The 20,327-nt window shown below is 27.2% G+C and overlaps 1 protein-coding gene across 1 annotated transcript; it reads left to right on the forward strand.

Annotated features, from left to right (window-relative positions):
• The first annotated feature begins 19,187 nt into the window (after nt 1–19,187).
• On the forward strand, nt 19,188–20,327 carry LOC136084527 (uncharacterized). The gene is made up of 2 exons (XM_065804621.1): nt 19,188–19,245; nt 19,421–20,327. Exon 2 carries the CDS (start codon nt 19,424–19,426, stop codon nt 20,135–20,137), a length of 714 nt encoding a protein of 237 aa, XP_065660693.1. The 5' UTR covers nt 19,188–19,245; nt 19,421–19,423; the 3' UTR covers nt 20,138–20,327.

Below are 20,327 nucleotides of genomic sequence, written 5' to 3' on the forward strand. Positions count from 1 at the left end.
ACTTCGCAGTTTCCAGCTCTCGGTTTGCCTAAATTGCTGGCGAATTTCAATTCTTTGCTGATATGTAATGGTACTGTAGCCTTTCTTGCTGAATTTTTTTTGCTGAAATAGTACTGCAACGTTTTTTTGATCCTTTTGCAGGGTTTGATTTTGAATTTGAAACAGATTTATATTCCAATCTTTTGAGACGATTAGTTTGAGATTCCACCCTTTTCCACTGAGATTTATCTCCTCCCCTTTGTCATTGGAACTCTCTAAAGTCCAATCAGCATCATAATGAAATTATTCTTCTGAAGAGGAGTCACATGTCACTTCTACCATTAATTGGTTTGGAGACTTTTGCTGGTGGTTTTTATTAGACAAAGCAATAGTACTAGAAGTTAATGGTAGTGCTAATGAAGTAGATAGTAATTTACGTATATATCTTTTAGGGGTTGAAGAACCTGTGAACAATGTAGTAAAGTTAACCATTGTACTAAATAGGTAAAGCAACATCACTAATAAACAATAAATAAACACATCTTATCATAAAATTTTGTATCTACACGATTTACATACTAACCTTGTAAATTTTATTCTAAATCGATCATCAAATTTGGTAAAATTGATTGTATTAGGACATCATCTGTACTATATTCGTTTGAACTGTTTGTACCCGGAAAAACAAAGAAATTCGAATAAATTATTATTCACATTGCGATTCACAAGATAACCTACCCAGGACAAAAAGTTTTATAGAATTTCTGTAAACTTTTGGAACATATGGTCTATAGAATTTCTATAGAATTTCTATAGAACCTCTGTTAGTTTCTACAGAAATACCAATAGAACTTTTTTTTCTACTTTTTATTTTATAGAAAAAAAAGTTTTATAGCAATTTCTAGAGAAATCAATAGACATTCTATAGAAATTTTATAGAATTCTATAGAATTTCTATAGACCATATGTTCCAAAAGTTTATAGAAATTCTATAGAACTTTTTTTCCTGGGTATTGTAATATAAAAAAAATAGAGTTTAACAGTTTCAACAAACAGAATTGTTGTTGAAATATTTATCGATTTTTTGTTACTTACAGTTTTAAATTGCTGTTTCCAAATTATCTTTAGACAGTATGTTCTTAGCCATTTGGAGTATTTTCAATGTTCTAGAATAGAGTCCGACGATTATTCGTTTATTAAATATCGATGTACAAATATTCATTAGAAAATATTCGTTTAAATTATTCGTTAAAACTAATCGTTTAAACTATTCGTAGGCTACAAATATATTCGTAGCCTACGAATAGTTTAAACGATTATTTAATAGTTTAACCTATATTTCTTTAATATAAAAGAATGCAAACCCATATACCCACATTTGCTTCTATAATTTGACTGGTTTTTACATCCTTTTTAAATTCTGAATTCTAAACCATAACATTTAACGCATACATCTTTCTATAACTAAAAAGAAGATTTTTGCCACTATTATTCCATCAAAAAGTCATTTTCTGTAAAATATTTTTTGCATCGTCTGCCTCTGAGATAAAGATATTAAATCAAAAAATATTATTTTTTAAAATAAAGATTACCATATTAGAAAACTAAAAAGTTTTAATGATACGATTAAAATTCACTTGATCTTGCAGGGCCCCCTGAGCTCTGGGCTCTTTACAACCCGTCTTGCTGGGTCGTACTCCCCTTTAGTTACTCCACTGATCTGAATGTTTTTCAATACATGTTGAAATCATAACTACTTTAGTTGCTTTATTTTTAAAAAAACTGCAGAAAGCCTATTGCATAATATATTGCTTAACATATTGCAAAACCTATTACATAACATATTGCCTAACATATATATATATATATATATATATATATATATATATATATATATACTTTTTTTTTTTTTTTTTTTTTACTTTTATTTAGCCGTACAAATATTTACAAGTTCCGTGTTTTATAATATGTATAAAAATGGCAAGGACGAGAAGAAGACAGATTTGCCTTATCACCAAGTCCCTTGTTTTTTCTAGACATTGATATAAATACGTTGTAACTAAAATTAAAAATTAAAAATGAGAGAAAAATCAAAATGTTTTAAAGAAGTTTATATAAAATGCAAAATAGTTTAAGTCTTTCAAAGTTGTTTTTAATAAGTAGTTTATTCTCAATAACATGAAGATTAACTTACGGTCATGCAATGCTATATATATTCAAATTTCAAAGTTATTCATTAAAGTAAAATTTTATTAAATCATTCAAGAAAACCAAAACCAACATCAAAAAAAGAAAACATGAAAAATGAAAACATAAATGTTAATTTATAATCAGAAGACACTATAGTGTCTTCTGATTATAAATTAACCTTTATGTTTTATATTATTATTATAAATTTATATATAAGTATTATAAATTAACCTTTATGTAATATATATATATATATATATATATATATATATATATATATATATATATATACATATATACATATATACATATATACATATATACGTATATACACATACACATGCATACTTTTTCATAATATAATTGGATATAATGTATATAATTAAAGACTTTAGACCTTTCCAGACAAACAAATCATGCACTAATAGATAATTTTCAAATATAACATTTTTATAGATAGATTTAAAAAAAGTTCTCTGTTTTTTCATTATTTAAAAGTAATAGTTTTAGCTCTTGTTTAAACTGTTCAAGAGTTGTAAGTGTTTTAATATCATTACTAATTATTTTATTCCATACATTAGGTCCTCTAATAGTTATTGAGAACTTGGTTGACTCATATATAGTTTTGGGTTGTACAAAGTTGTTACTTAAATATTTAGTCATGTATTTGTGTTGAATTTTATTAAATGATGGTTTGAAGATATTTGGTATTGTATTATTATTAGTTTTATACATAAAAATTAGCAGATGATATATATTTATTTGGTACAAGTTTAATATTTCTAGATTGTTGAACAATGGTCCAGAATGTGAGAAGCGGTGTGCTTTTGATAATAATCTAATTGCATGTTTTTGTTTGCTAAATAGCTTTTTTGTCTTTGCCTTATTGGTGCTGCACCAGGCAATGTTTGCATAATTCAGATAGGAATGAATAAATGAGTAACATATGTATTTCAAACATGATTGATCTAAGTATGGTTTTGCTTTATAGAGTAATCCGATATTTTTAGAAATTTTATTTTCAATCATGTTTAAGTGGTCTTTCCAATTTATGTTTTCATCTAGAATGACACCTAGAAATTTCATTGAACATTCTCTTTTTACGATGTATTCTCCAATAATAAGTTTTGGAAGTGCAAGAGGGATTTTATCTTTTTTATGCAGGCGATGAAAAATAGTATAATTAGTTTTAGTTAAATTAATTGTAAGTTAATTCATATTTAACCATTCGGTTAGTTTTAGAAGTTTAATGTTGCATAACCTATTGCATAACATATTGCATAACATTTATACAAACACAGTTTTATTCGTGATTATATTTTTGTTATGTTTAATTTTGTTAATTTTTATGAAGTTGGGAAGATCTCTTACATATCAAGGAAGATGTTTTCGGCCTCTCCCAAAGGTTTAGATTTACAAAGTCGTAAAAAATCTGTATTTTATTGTTTGATATATTCCATAATTTAGATGTTTTTACAAAAGGTGATGAGTTCTGCGGGAAATTCTTATAAATTTCCCTGAGACACTAATAACTTTACTCGTATATTCATTGTTATTTTATCATCATCTGACGGCAAATATTATTTCCAAACTTCAACCGTGATATTTAATTCGCAACCACAGCATATTATATCACAACATATTATATCACAACATATTATATCACTACTTTTTAAATAACCCGTAAATGAGGTAGTGTCATTTCCCAAACCTACCAGAAGACAACATCATTATGAGTTCATTAACTTCAGTATCCAAAGACAACCGCTAATTATTTTCTAGAAGCTTGGAAGACGTCATTCAGAACACCCTTCTCCGATTAAAGCTAAGACTTCGGCTTTAATCAATCATCTCGTCTTTCACAATGCAGTTGATCTTCTGTATTGCATCCAACTTCGCCCGTCTCGTTGCTCTTTTCAACGTTTCTGCTTTTGCTTAAATTTCCACCCTGTCTTTTGTTTCAATTATGCTTTTCACCTCACAATCGATTTCCAGGTTGCGCACTAATTGAATTGGTCGTTTAATCACATTACCGTTTCCCGATCGTATTTTAAAACCACGTGTGACTCCATCTTTACCTTTCAACTTTGCTTTAAATTCGTTCAATATTGACAAGGGTCTTATTTTTCACATCATCTTTATTAAGCACTAAGTTTCCAATGCCTGGGAATTTTACGTTGCTGTTCTTATTCTTGGCTTGTTGTCGATCTTCTATCGCAAGCACGTATTCACTCATCAATCATTTTCTTAAGCGTTCTTAACAACTTTTTACCAACTTGATTTGTATTATTGCGTAATCCTCTTTTGTTATTGAATTGATATTTTATTTTTTTTTCTTCTTTTTGACTGCAATCTGACTGCGAATATTATTTACAAATATCAATCGTAGTATGTATACAAATTCGCAACCACAACATAATATATTAATACTCTAAATATAATAAATAAACTGTATAAGGGGTAGTGCAATTTTCAAAACCTATCGGATGACAACATCATTATAAGTTCATTATAAGTTCATTATTCAAAGACAACCGCTAACTTGTCAGCCAAGAACCAAGAGGCCGTATGTCCATTTTTGTTTCCGAGAAAATTAACTTTTAATATTTTATTTGTAAAGACTTTCTGCCAGAATGTCCGAATTATTTTAATAAGTTATATTATTTTTGAGATTAGATTTATTTGGCACATACCCCATTGGTTGTTGAACATTTATTGATAATAAATAGAACAAACACAAAATGTGAACAATGTCCATATTCGTCAGCCGAGAACCAAGAGGCCGTATGTCCACTGGACATAAGGCCTCTGGGTTCTCGGCTGACGAATTGTTTTCTAAAAGACGTCATTCACAACAGTTCCTAATGTTTGTTATATTTTTGTTTTGTTTTGTGAGCTTTAATTACACTATAAATGCGTGACGGTGTTGGGACGTTTGGGTATAGATTTTTAAATTTTTGTTTTTGCAGTTTGTCCTTTTTATTCAATTTTAAAAAATAAGTCATAACTTTGCTTGGAAATTTGGGTCGGATCCTTAAACTCCTTTATCAAAAGAGTATTTATCAATGTTTTTATACTTTTTTAAATTTGTTTTAACGATTATCTTTGGTCATGAATTAAATTGCTATATTTTATATTTAAAATTAAAATGCTCTATTTTATTTTAAATTGCTGTATTTAAACATTTTAAGCTGTCATAACACATTGCTGCGTCACATTTTTCATCTGCGTGACGCAAAGGGCTCTGTAACTAAAATTTAAATAAATAGATAAAACTAAGCATCTCAGAAATAAAATCAAGTTGAAAAACAACAACTAATACTAATTTTGGAATTCTATAAGCGGTTTGGCTAAAAAGGTTGAATTAAGTAGCTTGGGTACTAGTTGGGTGCTATTTATTGTTTATATATATATATATATTTTTTTAAAAGAACTTTGTTAAAGTTCTTTAACTTAATGAAAAATTGAACTCTTAACCTTATTGAAAAACTATCCCATATTTTATTAACCCCTGTGTGGCGACAATAACAGTTATTATTTTTTTAAAGTTATTCATTTTTACAGCTACAAAATAATTGATGAAGATTTAAAAAATAAAATTTATAAAGCTGAATGAGCTTAGAAAACAAATAAAAAAATAATTAACTATTGACGGTACTATCTGTTTAAACAGCTTGAATGATTTGTTTATTTTGCTTTTTGTTTCGTTTATTTGAAAGCAACTGTTTGTTGCACTGATATACATAATTAACAACTTTGTACTCATACCATACCTTCAATGGTCGCCAATTCAACATTAATTAATTTTATGCACACTGGTTTATATAATTAAAAATTCATAAGACACGCTTGTTATCACATGACTGAGAGAACTACTAAATTGCAGTAAGTGCTTATACTCAAAATATTAAACTCTTAAGTGGTTTCATTAAAGTTTTGTTTTTTTTAAAAAAAAAAAGTTTTTTACTTTACAAGCTCATTTTGAAACTCGGAAGATAAAAAGGTGAGATTTTTTAACTCAAACACAGAGTAACTAAAATTAAAAGAATTAGTATTAAAGAACTAAAGTTTTATATTCTACTACTAAGTTATTATCAAATCTTAAGTTACGTGACAAATCGTGTTATTACATATATATATATATATATATATATATATATATATATATATATATATATATATATATATATATATATATATATATATATATATATATATATATATATATATATATATATATGAACATACATCATTATATATAAGGGGCGGATGCAGCATTTTTTGTCGTTTGAGAAACGTCAAAAAATGATGCATCCGCCCTAAACAGGGCCGTACCGAGGAGATCTTAAAAGAGGAGGGGGTGACGTATCTGTTTTTTGCCAAGTAAAGCCTTGAAGAATTTTTTTGCCAACTAAGATCAAAAAAAAAAAAAGAAAAGGTACTTGTTAGCTGACATTTGCCGACTACCATCTTTAGATGCAATTTTGCCGACTCCAGCGTCTAATTTGTCGACTTGTATAAATGTAGTAAGTGAGTTAGACAAGTCTAGCCCCCTCGGGACGCCTCTAGCCCTAAATATAGCTAACTTCAAGATATGGAGGAAAAGACATGGAGGAACGTCAAACATTTATATATTTATACTTACTTCAAATAAGGGTGCTTTGCACTAAACTTATTTTACTATTCTCTAAATTTATATTTATCTACAAATTTTAAAATTCATAGAAAAACATCTTTACGTTTAAAAATTATGAACATATATATATATATATATATATATATATATATATATATATATATATATATATATATATATATATATATATATAACGTATATAAATATACGTTAGACATTTTGTTAACAAAATGTGTCAACGACGTATCACGTGTCACGTGAAATGAGACATGCGGTATCAACAGTTTTTAATTTATTTATACTATTTATGCGTTTATTTCCAAAGGAATATTTTAAATCATTATATATGAATACTGCTAGCTTTTTTGTATTAAGAAACTCTTTGGTCATTATTTAAATATCAAAGTTGTTAATTCAAAATTGAGTATTTATGAGAAATTTCATTAAAGTATGTCTGAAATATATTACAAGATGATCTACGCTTTGTTAAAAGATGAACAGTAAAATATGGTGTATATTAAGTTTATATAGAATTAAAGCAGTTTCATTAATTCAGTTCCATTAATTTTTTTTTTGCAATAAACATTTTTTCGTGCGCAAATTAAACTTTTTTGTTTGCAAACAGTTTTTTGTGTGCAAATTAAACAACCATATTTTTGCTTATTGTTAAGTTTTTTCAGTGTACCATAATTAGTATTACTTCAGTATAAACTATTAATTTACGATAAAAGTAATACTGGTCCTAAGAATGATCCTTGGAAAAATTATAAGTTATAACATGTTTTATCTATTTCAATTATATTTATAAATTATGTATTGTTTTCTGTTTGACAGCAAATCTTAAATACAAAGTACTTTTTGTTTTATACTCACTAGAGTCCTAGCTTTTTAAAATCATCTTATTTTTAACAGTGTCAGGGGTTTTTATAGATCAATAAAATATCTTATATTTGGTTAGTCAGTTCGTTTACTGCATCGTTATTTTTTAAATTTTTTTATTGTACAGTATTTTGTTTACTATTAAATAAGTATAAACCCTGTTGCGCATAATAAATTTCACTAATTATGAGAAGCTATATGATAGGAAAATTTTTTAATTTTAAAAATGTTTTTTAGTTTTAAAAATTAATTTTGTTATTAGACTGAGGATATGAATTGATTTTGATAAAAATGATTTTTCTGGCACGATAACTAGTTTTAAAATATAAAGCTAAAAATATGTAATAATGACAGTTTAATAACATCAAAGACTTATTTAACTACATTCACGCTAATTTTGTTAATGAACCCCCCCCCCCCCCCCCCACTCTTCTGACAGACTCCCTGCTTAACTTTAGCTAACCTTTTCTTTCAAGATATTTGATTTAGTTTGATTTCAAATGCGGGAACCTTCCCTTCAACTAGTTGATTTCAAATGAAGTTATTGCTGCAATGAGATTCTCTCTCTGGTTATGCAAATTTTTTTAACTACGATCATTTTTTTGTTAGCTCTAGAACAAAAATTCTGGACTAAATGTTATTGACTAAAAGTTCTTAGCCAAAAAAATTGGGACCGAAAGTTTTGAACCAAAATTCTAAAATAAAAGTTCTGGACCAAATTCTGGACCAAAGGTTTATGACGAGCTTTTAAAAACAATATGTACAAATAAATCAAAAACAAAAGTTGTTAAAAAAGAAATTAATTGTTTACATTTGTGTAAAAATAATAATAATATTATTTGTGTAAAAATAATATTTAGATATGTAGTTTTTAGTTGGTTATTCTTAAAAATATAATACAAAACTACTGTGTAATTAATCCTTGAAAATATATTAAGAAACTACAACGTTTAGTTGTCTTGGAGATTGATGCATTGAATCGTCGTACCTCATCTTGTTCTCAAAATTCTTACGTTGATGTTGAGCAACTGCTCTAACATATTGTAAAAGTCATTTTGTGGCAGTCAAAACATTTTTTATTTGATTTGAAGGCACTCTCGGGAAAAGGGGAGTATATACATATATTTATATCTATAAATATATATTCTGTGAATATATATGTATGTATACATATATATATATTCTGATTTATTTTTTTTTCAGTTTTGAAATTTTTTTTTGTTTATAACAATTAAAAATTATTAAACAAAGGGGGAAACAAAGGGGGGGGGAAAGGGATCTTGGCTTGGGTTGGGTAGGGGAAAAATCCAAAATTAATAAACGTCCCCTCCCATGTATTAAGCATCTAAGATTAATGTTGTACAAACCTTTATATTTGTAATTCAGATATTCAAACATTTGGTTTTTTCTCAAAGATTAAACAATTACTAAAAACTGCTGACTATCGAAAGACTTTGTTGGAGTAAGCAGTATTTTTCTGTATTTAATTTACAAACTTTTTTTTCTTGGCAGATCACATTCTCCCATGCTCAAGATCATAAAAAGTTTGATTTAAATTTTTTTCTTTTGTTTTGAATTTGTTTTATTGTTCATTCTTTGTTTTGAATCTTCTGTTGTAAGTTCAAGAGCAAACTCAAATGCTTTTTTTTTTTTTTTTTGCTAACTCTGTGTCACTTTTGATTACTTTTTAACATTTTTTCATCTTTGTTTGCTTGCTAAATTTGTGTCACACTAATGGTTAACATTACTTTTATACAATGACTATTTTATATTCACAATAGATAGAGTTAGACTGTTATCTATCTATTTAAACAATAGTCAATATACCTAGACAACTGTCTATCCACCAAGAACATAGTCTATCTACCTAGTCAATAGTCTATCTAACTAGACAATAGCCTATTTATTGAGACAATAATCTGTTTATCTAGAGTTAGAGACTTATTTTTACTTCAAATGGTACAAATACAGCTAAATTGTTTTAAAAAATGAAACTTTTTGAAAAAATTTTATTAAATATTCTTTTTAGATAAACTTTGAAGACTTAAGAGAATTATATATACTACTATACTAAAGATCTCACAAGAAGTGTTTACTGTAGGAAATGAAGAGAATAGAGAAAATTATAGCAATAATTCAAAACCTTATGTTTAAAAAACACTGTTGCCAAATAACCAAATTCCAATGAAAAACTAATTCCTCTGCAACCCAAATAGCTCGATTAATAAAATAATAACGATTAATAAGCTCGATTAATAAAATAATAACTGCAAATTAAGTAAAATGTCTTTGGTACGTGATGTAACCAACAAAAGAAAAGACGAGAGAACACAGCATCATTTATCCAGAAGAGATAAATTGAATTGAGATAAGCTGACTGTTATATATGAGGGAAAAGTCACAATTACTCAATACCTTGTATCTAGATTTTTCAATCACAATTAAAAAATCTAGATACAAGGTTTATTTATGTTATCAGAAATTTAAAAATCATCAAAAAATAAAGTAAAAGCCCAAAAAACTAAAATAACGAAATATAGATAAATTGGCTAATTTATCTATATTTATAAAATAATCATAATGATAATAATAAATTTAGATTATTTAGACAAAACCTGGTTTTTTTTAATCACATATTTACACATTCACTCATTAGAAATGATAAAATATCAAATGATTAATAATGAATAAGTGAATATTTATTATAAATCATTTCACTGTGTTTTTAGACTTTACTTATAAAGGGCAAATAAATGAAAGAAGTTTAAGACACCAAGTTTTCTGAAGCAACAGTGTTTAAACTTGCCAAAAAATTTGGAATTTAACAAAAAAAAATCTTCATAAGGAATGAAAATGCAAGAAGACAGTGTTAAAAAGTTGTCTCTTAAACATTTTTACAAATGTTACTGAGTAATTAATACTCAGTAACATAATTAATACTGAGTAAATAATTGCACACTGCATAAATTCTGTAAACAATACTAGTTTTTGTAACAGCTCTGATGTACAGTAAAGATGGTTTTTATAATGACTCTGATATGACAGTCATAGTTGATGTGTAATTGCTCAAATGTCTCTATAAAATAGCCTAGATATCCAGGAAAATTAAAAATTATCAAGTCATCAAATTAAAAAGTGATTAACATAAAAAGTTAAATAATACTAATGTGATATTAAAAAAACTGTACCTAGTACCTAGTATCTAGTAACTAGTATTTGAAAAAAAAGAAAAACTGAATTGATGATTTATGGTGCATGTTTAAAAAAAAGTTTACTTTTTTTTCAATTTATCTCTTCTGGATAGATGTTGCTGTGTTCTCTCATGTTTTCTTTTGTTGGTAACATTACGTACTAAAATTATGTTAAAAGAGGTATGGTGTTCACAATGGTGAAGATGACGGAGTTAGAGTTATAATAGTGATGGTAATGGGGATAGCGTTAGTTTCAGTGATAAAAGTAGTTTTTGGTTTCGGTGTTTGCAATGGTCCTAATGCCCTTAATGGTGTTGGTTTAGTAAGGCAATATTTTTGGGGATAATCCTGATGTTTGTTATAATGTTGATATTGTGTGATGAATATGGCTTTCATATGTGATGGTAATAATGTTGGTATTGTTTTTAGATTGAATGCACTTGAAAATCAGGGGCGAATCCACCATTTTTTGGTGTTTGAGCTAACTTTCTGACATGGACCAAACACCAAACATTTATATGTTTAAACTTAGGTCAAATAAAGATGCTTTGCAAAAAATTGCGATAATTAGAGTCTGGCAACAAAAAAGCCCTAAAATTTTGGCCTCAATTGCCCCAAACGTGAGAGTAACAAGTTGATAAAATATTTTTTTAACTCTTTGCAATTTTTTGCAAAGCACCCTTATTTGACATAATTATAAACATAAAAATGTTTGGAATTTGTTGCATGTCTCGAAGTTATTTATCTCAAATACTAAAAATCGCTGAATCCGCCCCTGAAAATCTTGTTCCTTCAGAAAAAAATCATAACTACGGTGTTTTGTGACTTCTGAGATCACAAAAGATGTTTCTAAAAAAAAGTCATATATAGCTTAAATTTTAAATACAAGTCTGGAAATCTAAAGTAGTGTCTGAAAATACGATCTGGTTATTGTTATTCGGAAACTAAATTTATAAACATTCACCAAAAAGTTGACATAAGTAGAGCACACATTTTATATTTTGACAAAAATTAAAACCTTATGATGAAGTTACACATGTCCGTCCTGCATTAAAATAACCTGCATAGTTCATTAACCTGGAGGATCTCTATGACCTGGATGATCTTGAAAAAGACAGAAAACATGACAATAAATAAAAACAAGCATAAATATTAGGAGCTTTAAAAATATTTTTGATGATCAATAACAATTTCCATCTGTGAAATCGAATTTCAAACAAAAAGTTTAAAAAGAATAAGTAATTTTTTTTTACCTTGAAATCTATTGATGTTGATAACAAAGGTGGCTAGACTGTACAAAAGGTGACGTTCTAATAGAATTTTTAAAAACAATAAGTACCTAAGTTAATAAGTCTGATATCTGGTGATGTTTGTGCGAAAGTTCATGCAATCGTTGCAGATACATCTATATTTTGTTTTTTTGTCTCTTTTTTTAAAGTCGTATCAACTTAAGAAATTTTTTCAGAAAACATAAGAATTATAATTATACTCATACTTTATCTTAAATTAAAAATTAAATAAAATTATTTTTATTTCAAATAAACTATGAACACTTATATTGAGTAATTTTGCACCAGCAACGTGAATATGTTGTAAATAAAACTTCGGTATAAGTAGTTACATAAGCGCGAAACAAAGAGCAAACTGGCTTTTCGGATTTCATTTTGCTAAACATTAAAAAAAATTATATTATTGAAAATAAGCTTATGAAAAACGTTAAAAAAATATATGTATATTAAATTTTGTGAAATAAAAATTGACACACCTGGTTTTTTTTAATATAACTTAATTTAAAAAAATATTTATTTAAATATTCTATTAATTTTAGTGAAATATTTCACTAAGTAAGATGAATATCAACTGTAAAATGAATATTTATACATATTTTGCTTTTTCGTCAATATCAACTCATATTTTGCTTTTTCGTCATGCTTGACATCATCAAGTGCCTGAGTCCTGTAATTTAAATTATATTATTCTAAGTAACAGACTTCTTCATATTCCATTAAATAAACTTCTTCATATTCCTCAATATCCAACTAACAGTATTGTAACAACACTTTTTTTCGCCTTTTCTGAGCAAACTTTTCACTTTGTGATTGTATCTTTTTAAAGTTAAACCTTCTTTGGAGTGGTATTCAACTGATTAAAGTTCAAACCCTCTTCTTTGGAGTGGTATTTAACTAGTGAAAGGTATTCAACTGATTCCTTTTCTGCCAAGAAATGGTTAGCAACAAAGAAATAATGTTTTTACATGTTCGTATAATAAATAATGCAATAAAATATATAGCATCACAGTATAACATTGTATAGCATAATAAATAATATAATGAATAAAAATAACAACTTTTCTTATCATAAAAATTAACAAATTTGTTTCTTTTAAAAAATAGTTATGTTTTTCAAAATTTAATAGCGTTGTTGTAAAGAAAACCCGTAGATTTTGGAGTTTTATCATCGATTACCTTATTAAATTAACAAAATATAGCTTTTAATAATATATTTACATCAATGGTTAAATCATTGATACAATCAGTGATAAACAAATACTTTAGTAGATGGCTTTCTATAGTTAAATCTAAAGTGGTATAAATCTTGTTATTTTGTTTTTATTTTGTTTTTATTTTTAATAGACGTCTGTAAAATTATTAATATTAAATATAAGGTATTTTAGTGGGTTTTTTATAAGGCGACAGAATTATTCAATGCTTTGAGTTCTATTTTTTTTCTGATATTATTTTGTTATATAGGTATGAGCCCCGCTAGGGCTGCCGAAAGTTTTCATGACGCCATGGGAATAGCGTCAAGTAGGCGCCACTTTAAGTATGCGTGATTTAAAAAAAAATGCAGTCATGCATATTTATGATTGCATGCGCTTTTAAAATGATTTTTTTATTTATTTTTGTGTTATAATCATTTTATGGTATTATTTTCATTTTCTTGAAAATATACGACTTATACAACACAAATACAACGTAAACTGAGTGGAATTAAACATGAGGCATATTCTTTGGAAATTAAAAAAAAGAGAAAACTGTCTATTCAAAACATTTTCATTTGGTTTTTTACCAACAAAATATGTTATTTATCATCGTATGATAAAATAACATATTTTGACTTGATTAATTCATTTTTAAACTGATATCATTATGAGATCCAAAAGGCGTTCTTGTCCCTAAATGGGTACACAATAGTTCACCCTTTGCAACATATACTAGGATTATATTAAAAAAAAATTCTTGACTTAAATATTCGTACAATCTGATATCAATTACTTGTTTAAAAAGTTTTGAGAAGGTTGGAAGTACCGAGTCTTTAGTTATTCATTAAATTTACCGGATGAAAATATTGGTACATTTTTAGTTGCTTTTAATTTGGACGATACAATTCCTGTTTTAACTGAAAACATGAATTTATTGGCTTATTTATCATTGAAAAGAAATTCGTCACTACATTACTTAGAGATAACCTATTTTCCTGGAATTTTATTTTTATTTAAATTTTTATTAATTTTAGAAATTTTGTATTTGACACATTTTAGAGGCAATACTAGGGTCAATGTTGACAAAATTTTGTTCAATTTTTTAGCTATTATATTTTTGTCACTAAACACTAGTACTATGAACACTAGTATTATAACAATTATAACAATTTATAATTTATTAATTTATTGCATATAACAATTTTAGCAGATTAAACTATTTAAGTTAGTTTTTCTCTTTCCAATTATTTTCTTATAACGTAAAGCTTGCTTAATGGCTTAAGATTTTCGTTTTGCATCAAAAAACACTTTTTTTTTTAGAATCTTCAATAAAAATCGTTGTTAACTAGAATAAAAACAACTATATATATATATATATATATATATATATATATATATATATATATATATATATATATATATATATATATATATATATATATATAGCTTTTATTTATGTTGCATTGGTGAAGCTTTAATTTAGAAATAAATTTAGAACTGAATGTCTGCCATATCAAATACCGTTATCAAAGAAAATCATATTGACACATTATCATATAAGAGCTCAGTGTTTTCGTTATAAAAGAAAACAAAATTATTCATAATAAAAGAAGACGAAATTAGCTTGATTTTAAAATACAATTATAATTTGTGATGAAAAGATAGCTTTAAAACTGAAGAGCGCCAAAAAGATAATATCTATATTATCGTACAGTTGTCTCTTAGGACTATTGTTGTACTTAATAAAAAAGAAACTTGTGACGTAAACAACTGAGAATCTTTATGCTTTAGCAATTATAGTCTGTTTTCCTTGTGTTTATTATTGTTGTGTATTGTTTGATTTATTTCCAATTTTGAGTTTTACTTTTAAAAAACCTGGAAAACGAAAATAAGATGTCATCTGGAAATATGAAAAATTGGAATGGAAATGAATTTTATTTATGTATTGCTAAACCCATATTTATGAGCCACTGTAAGATTAGATTACTTGATTGGCTGAATTGAAAATTAAGGAGGCTCTGTGTCAACAAAAATCTGGGGCTATTATAGCCCCAGATTTTTTTCAGTTACATTTTTATCTCAAAAACTAAACCATTGAAAATCGCATTTTTATTAAATTAAATAAAATTGATTATTTATGAATCTACAAAATTCATAAAACTTTTAATTATAAGAGATGTTATTTTTTTGCTAAGTTAAAGTTAAATTGTTAAGTTAGTAAAATACCGTTTAATGTTTTTGTATTTTGTACTACTTTGTATATACTTTATTTTAATAAAAGTTGCTTCTTTTACTAAAGGCAATACTATTTAAGCGATGCGTTTTAAGTAATATTTTTAATAATGGACGCTTAAGCATCAAATCGGGCTTCAACTTTTAGCTTGAGCCAATAGTTAGCTATTGATTGACGGTTTATTGTGCCCAAGACTTACTAGGGTGCCAAACAAGTAGCTTTTATACATCTTGTTTGGAAACTTCTTGTTTTCTTCTGCATGAAAAAAAATATGATAAAAACATAGAAGCAAGACAAGATAAAAACATAGAAGCAATTTAAAAAGAAAAGTTTTTATACCTTTTTCTTTGACGCAGAAAAAAAGTTGTAAACTATTATCAATTTTTTTTCTTTTAACGTTGTAACAGAAGCGGATCCAGAACATCTAGTAAGAGGGCGATTTTTTTTTGTTTTTTTGTTTTAGTGAATCCAGACCATCTGGTAAGGGGTGTGGGGGAGGGAAGACAATTTTAAGGGGCGAAAATATGCATTTTCCAATTTTATTAAAATTTCATTTCCTTTTTAAATACCCAATTTAATTTAATTTCTACTTTTTCAAACAAAATGCTCTATTAAATTTATATAAATACAAAAAACTTTTTTTATTAAATATAAGGGAAGGTGGGGGCAATTGCCTCCATCACCCACCCTACAGATCCGCCCTTTAAACACTACTTATACCTGCTAATACTAAAAATAAAGCACGTTATTTTAAACACGTTTTATACTTTTTATGTTGAAAACTGTATAAAAGACACTATTTTTTTTTTACAACACAAACTATTGTAATTACTAATTGTAATGACTGGAATCTAAAAACAACAAAAAACCGAAAACCACGAAACCCCCTACAATGAGTAGATTTAAAACTTTACATGGTCATAGCTTTGGCACACTATCATTATTATTACAATATTATGAGATAAATTTTGAAATCATTTGAAAAATAAAGCATTTAGTTTAAAATATTATCAAACTTAGTAACTTATTGCCTTCACCATGGGCAGTTTTAAAGGGTGTGTGAAGTGTGTACTACCACCCACCCCCCATTACCAATGAAGGCGATTTTCCACTTATAGCCGAGATTTTTTAGGAATATAGTTGGCCTTTGACACATTTTAGTCAACTGATTTTAAGTATTTTTTTATTTTAGAAGACAATCAGCTTTTTTCAAGGATTCACCAACCTCATTTTATTCCTAAAATTGCACCTGACCATCATATTTAGGGTTGAGGTGGGGGAAGGGTAGGGCAGACTGTAGGAAATTTCATGTTTTCAGGCTCTAATCATTGCTATTTTTGAAAAGCTTATTTATTTGTTTATCAACATAATTAAGTTTATAGTTTGCTTCATGTCTGAAAATCATGTCTCAAATACAAAATTAAAAAAAAAACTATTTTTCTAGAGTAACAACAAAATTAATTTATACACAATCGTCTTTACTATAGGTTTTCGAAATTTTATGTTCACCCTAACAGCGCTCTTTCAGACAAGCGCCGGATGCAGTCTTCTCATTTTTATACCATTGCTACGGTTTAAAATTTTTTTAATTCAAAAAAAAAAACATCACAGAACTAACATTAGCAAAATTATTTTATCAAGGCTAAACATTATAAAGGGAGTAAGGGGGCATTCAAAATGCAAATGTTCACGTTTTTATTTGTTTGTGACTCTCTACTTGTATACATTTGTGCTTTTATTGTTTAAAAATACTTTTTGTGTTGTAATATGTTTTAAATCTATTCATAATTTTTATATAAATAACTGATTTGAAAAGATTGTAAAGAAAAATTATCCGACAAAAGAATTTTTTTCAATTAAGTGCTTTTTAATGCAGCTGGTTAGCTTTTTCAATTATTTCCTCTTTACCTTTATTTACTAGCATCCCATATTTCTCGACTTTTCCCGTTTTTTAACGTTATCCAATCTTCTAGTAACAGATTTTTTGTCTTTTTGAGATGTATTAAATTATTCATATTGTTTTTGTGTTTTTTCTTACATTAAATGTTAACTTTAAAAAAGAGTTGCGTTTTACATCTTAAGCAAAGTGGATATAAAATTGTTTACCGGCAGTTTTTTGCACAAAAAAGAAAAATAGGGTATGCATTTTGTTTGAAAAAGTGGAGGTAGTGGAGTAAATAAGTAAAGGAGACTAATAAAAGAAAAAAGTGTTGGTAAGTTTGTAACCTTATGGTTTTTGAGTTGTTTAAGTAAAAGTTCAAATCTAATTTGCTGTCATTTAACAAAGAAACAGTTTTAAAAACCATTTTGTAAAGCTTCTTTATTAACTTTTATTTGTGTTTCAATTAATGTATGAGTGTGTTTTTAATATTTGTTGCAAAGTGTGCACGCAAGTATACGTTTGTGTGTGTTTGTGTTTTTTTTCAACCTGTGCTTGTAATTTTTCCAACAATACTTGCGTATTTCTCCGGTTTTGCGCTCTTTAATTCTATGTTTGTATTTCCGGTAATAATTGCATCAAGTTTATAAGAGTTAAATCACAATATAAACTTCTGTTTAAGCACTTTTCTAAAATAGTAGATGTTTTTAATACAATAATAGATAAAGTTGTTTATAAAAATTGTTTATTATGTAATATAATCATAGCCTCAACAAACATATCAGGTCTATATGAAGTTTCACTACATATAAAAGTATTGCAACTTACCCCATTCACTGTGGCAACTTGCGCCAGAGCGGGGTAAGTTGCAACATTTTTTAAAATTTTATTTTCAACATTGCGGGTTTATATTATAGTTTTATATTATATCTATCAATGTTAGATTAATACGTCACTAAAATATATTTTATTACCCTTTAACTTTTTATTTTATTTTAAATCGAAATAATAGGAAATAAAATTAGTTTTATAAAATGTGTTGCAACTAGCCCCAGTCTCTACGTGCGATTTATTTTGACGAAATTATCATAACAAACATTTTGTTTGATTATTTTTTTTTTTTTTAATTATTTTAAAATTTTAACTTATATTAGATACACACACATATAATATTACATATATATACGATGCAATAATTTTTTTTTGACAAGAAATCGTAAAGTATAGTCATAAATATTATTTAGTAATACAAAAATTTTGTAATTTTTTAATCTAGTATATTGAAGGTTAAAAATTTGTGCGGTAAGGAGTGGTATAGATTTTTACAACCCAAACACTCGTGTTGTCGCCATTTTGTTTGTGTTTTGAAATTCATTTTGAACGGCACCTCATTTAAAATCAGTTTTAAAAAATTTAAATGATTGCTGGGAAAACGTTTTTATGTAGTCCTATCAGGGATGCGGAATCCCAAAAAGGACTCCGGATTTGAAAGTCACAAAAAGATTACTTTGTCCTAGCTTTTGGTATCCAGGAGCTCTAAAAATATAAATAAGTTTATGGACTACTATTAGCAAAGAAATTAGGACTTTTAGGTTAGAGGAACAATCATTTTTTAAACCCGGAGTCCTTAAATATAATGGCGTTAAGAACTCCGGGCTTAAAAACAATAAGTTTCAAGTCATCATCAAAATCTTATGAATTTTTTACTTATAGCAGATCATAAGTCAACAAATATGTTTAGAGCTTCTGGACACTACAGATTTGGAAAAAGTTGAGGTATAAAAGTCTTTTTGGGACTACGCATCCTTGAATTTTAAACTACAGTTACCTAAAACTTTTTTTTATCAAAAACACTCGCTGTCTAGATTAAAAAAACTTATTACTAGACCTGTTTTTTTTTTTTATTATCTCAAGGCAACACACAAAACTAAATTTAACTTTTTCTTTTTAGAAAATGTTGATCAGCGAACAAAGCAGAAAAAGTTCGTTGCCCAACTTTCCGCGCCCTGATAGAGCAATTGATAAATTTGAGGAGTATACTAAAGATTACGACAGCTCCTATGACGTGTTTGGAAGCTTATCACCAATTCACTACCACTGTATTTCAGTGGGTAGTTCGCGCAAATCGTCAATTGAGAATGATCGACAATTTTTTTGTGAAGATTCGTTAAGTTCAAGTGATTCCTCTTGTTATAGCAACGATTGTACTATTGATGCTTTAGATGCAATCGAAAACAGACATTTTGAAAACGCTTTAGAATGCGGTTATTTTGATGGTGTTCAGTTAGAAGTTCGTAGAGAACGCAAAAAAAGCTATAGAAAAGTTTCTTGTAATTCAGAAAAGCTGTATGAAGAAAAAGTTGATACACCAGAGTACTTAAAACGAACTAGAAGCAGATCATTTGAGTATATACCTCTTTTGAAAAACAGTAAACGTAAAAACGATTTTGACGCGAACTCTGAAAAAATGCGAAATGAGTTAGTTGCCAACGGAATTAATCTTTTTGAAGAGAGTAACACGACACTTGATGAAGTCCATGAGTTACAGCAACGTTTTTATTTAGGACTACAAATAAATTCAATTCCTTCAATTACAATTCAATCGATAGACGATTCATCAACCGTTTCAACAGTCTCTTCACGAACACGAAGCTTGTCTCTTGTATAAAACGAACGCAATGCTTGTTACTATAATGGAACAAACACGAAGCTTCTCTCTCTCTATATATATATGTTTAATTTTACATAACCAACCTTACCAAAGTCATAACAACTTTTTTTTTTTTTAGTAAAATAATATTTAACATATCTTTTTTTGTTTAGTTTTAGCTTTTTTTATTAAACCTATTTTCTATTCA

This window comes from Hydra vulgaris, chromosome 09, assembly GCF_038396675.1.
Source record: "Hydra vulgaris chromosome 09, alternate assembly HydraT2T_AEP".
Taxonomy (NCBI): Eukaryota; Metazoa; Cnidaria; class Hydrozoa; order Anthoathecata; family Hydridae; genus Hydra; species Hydra vulgaris.

What these genes read in the sequence shown, in the direction of transcription:
- LOC136084527 (XM_065804621.1), top strand. Translation starts at nt 19,424, where the DNA reads ATGTTGATCAGCGAACAAAGCAGAAAAAGTTCGTTGCCCAACTTTCCG.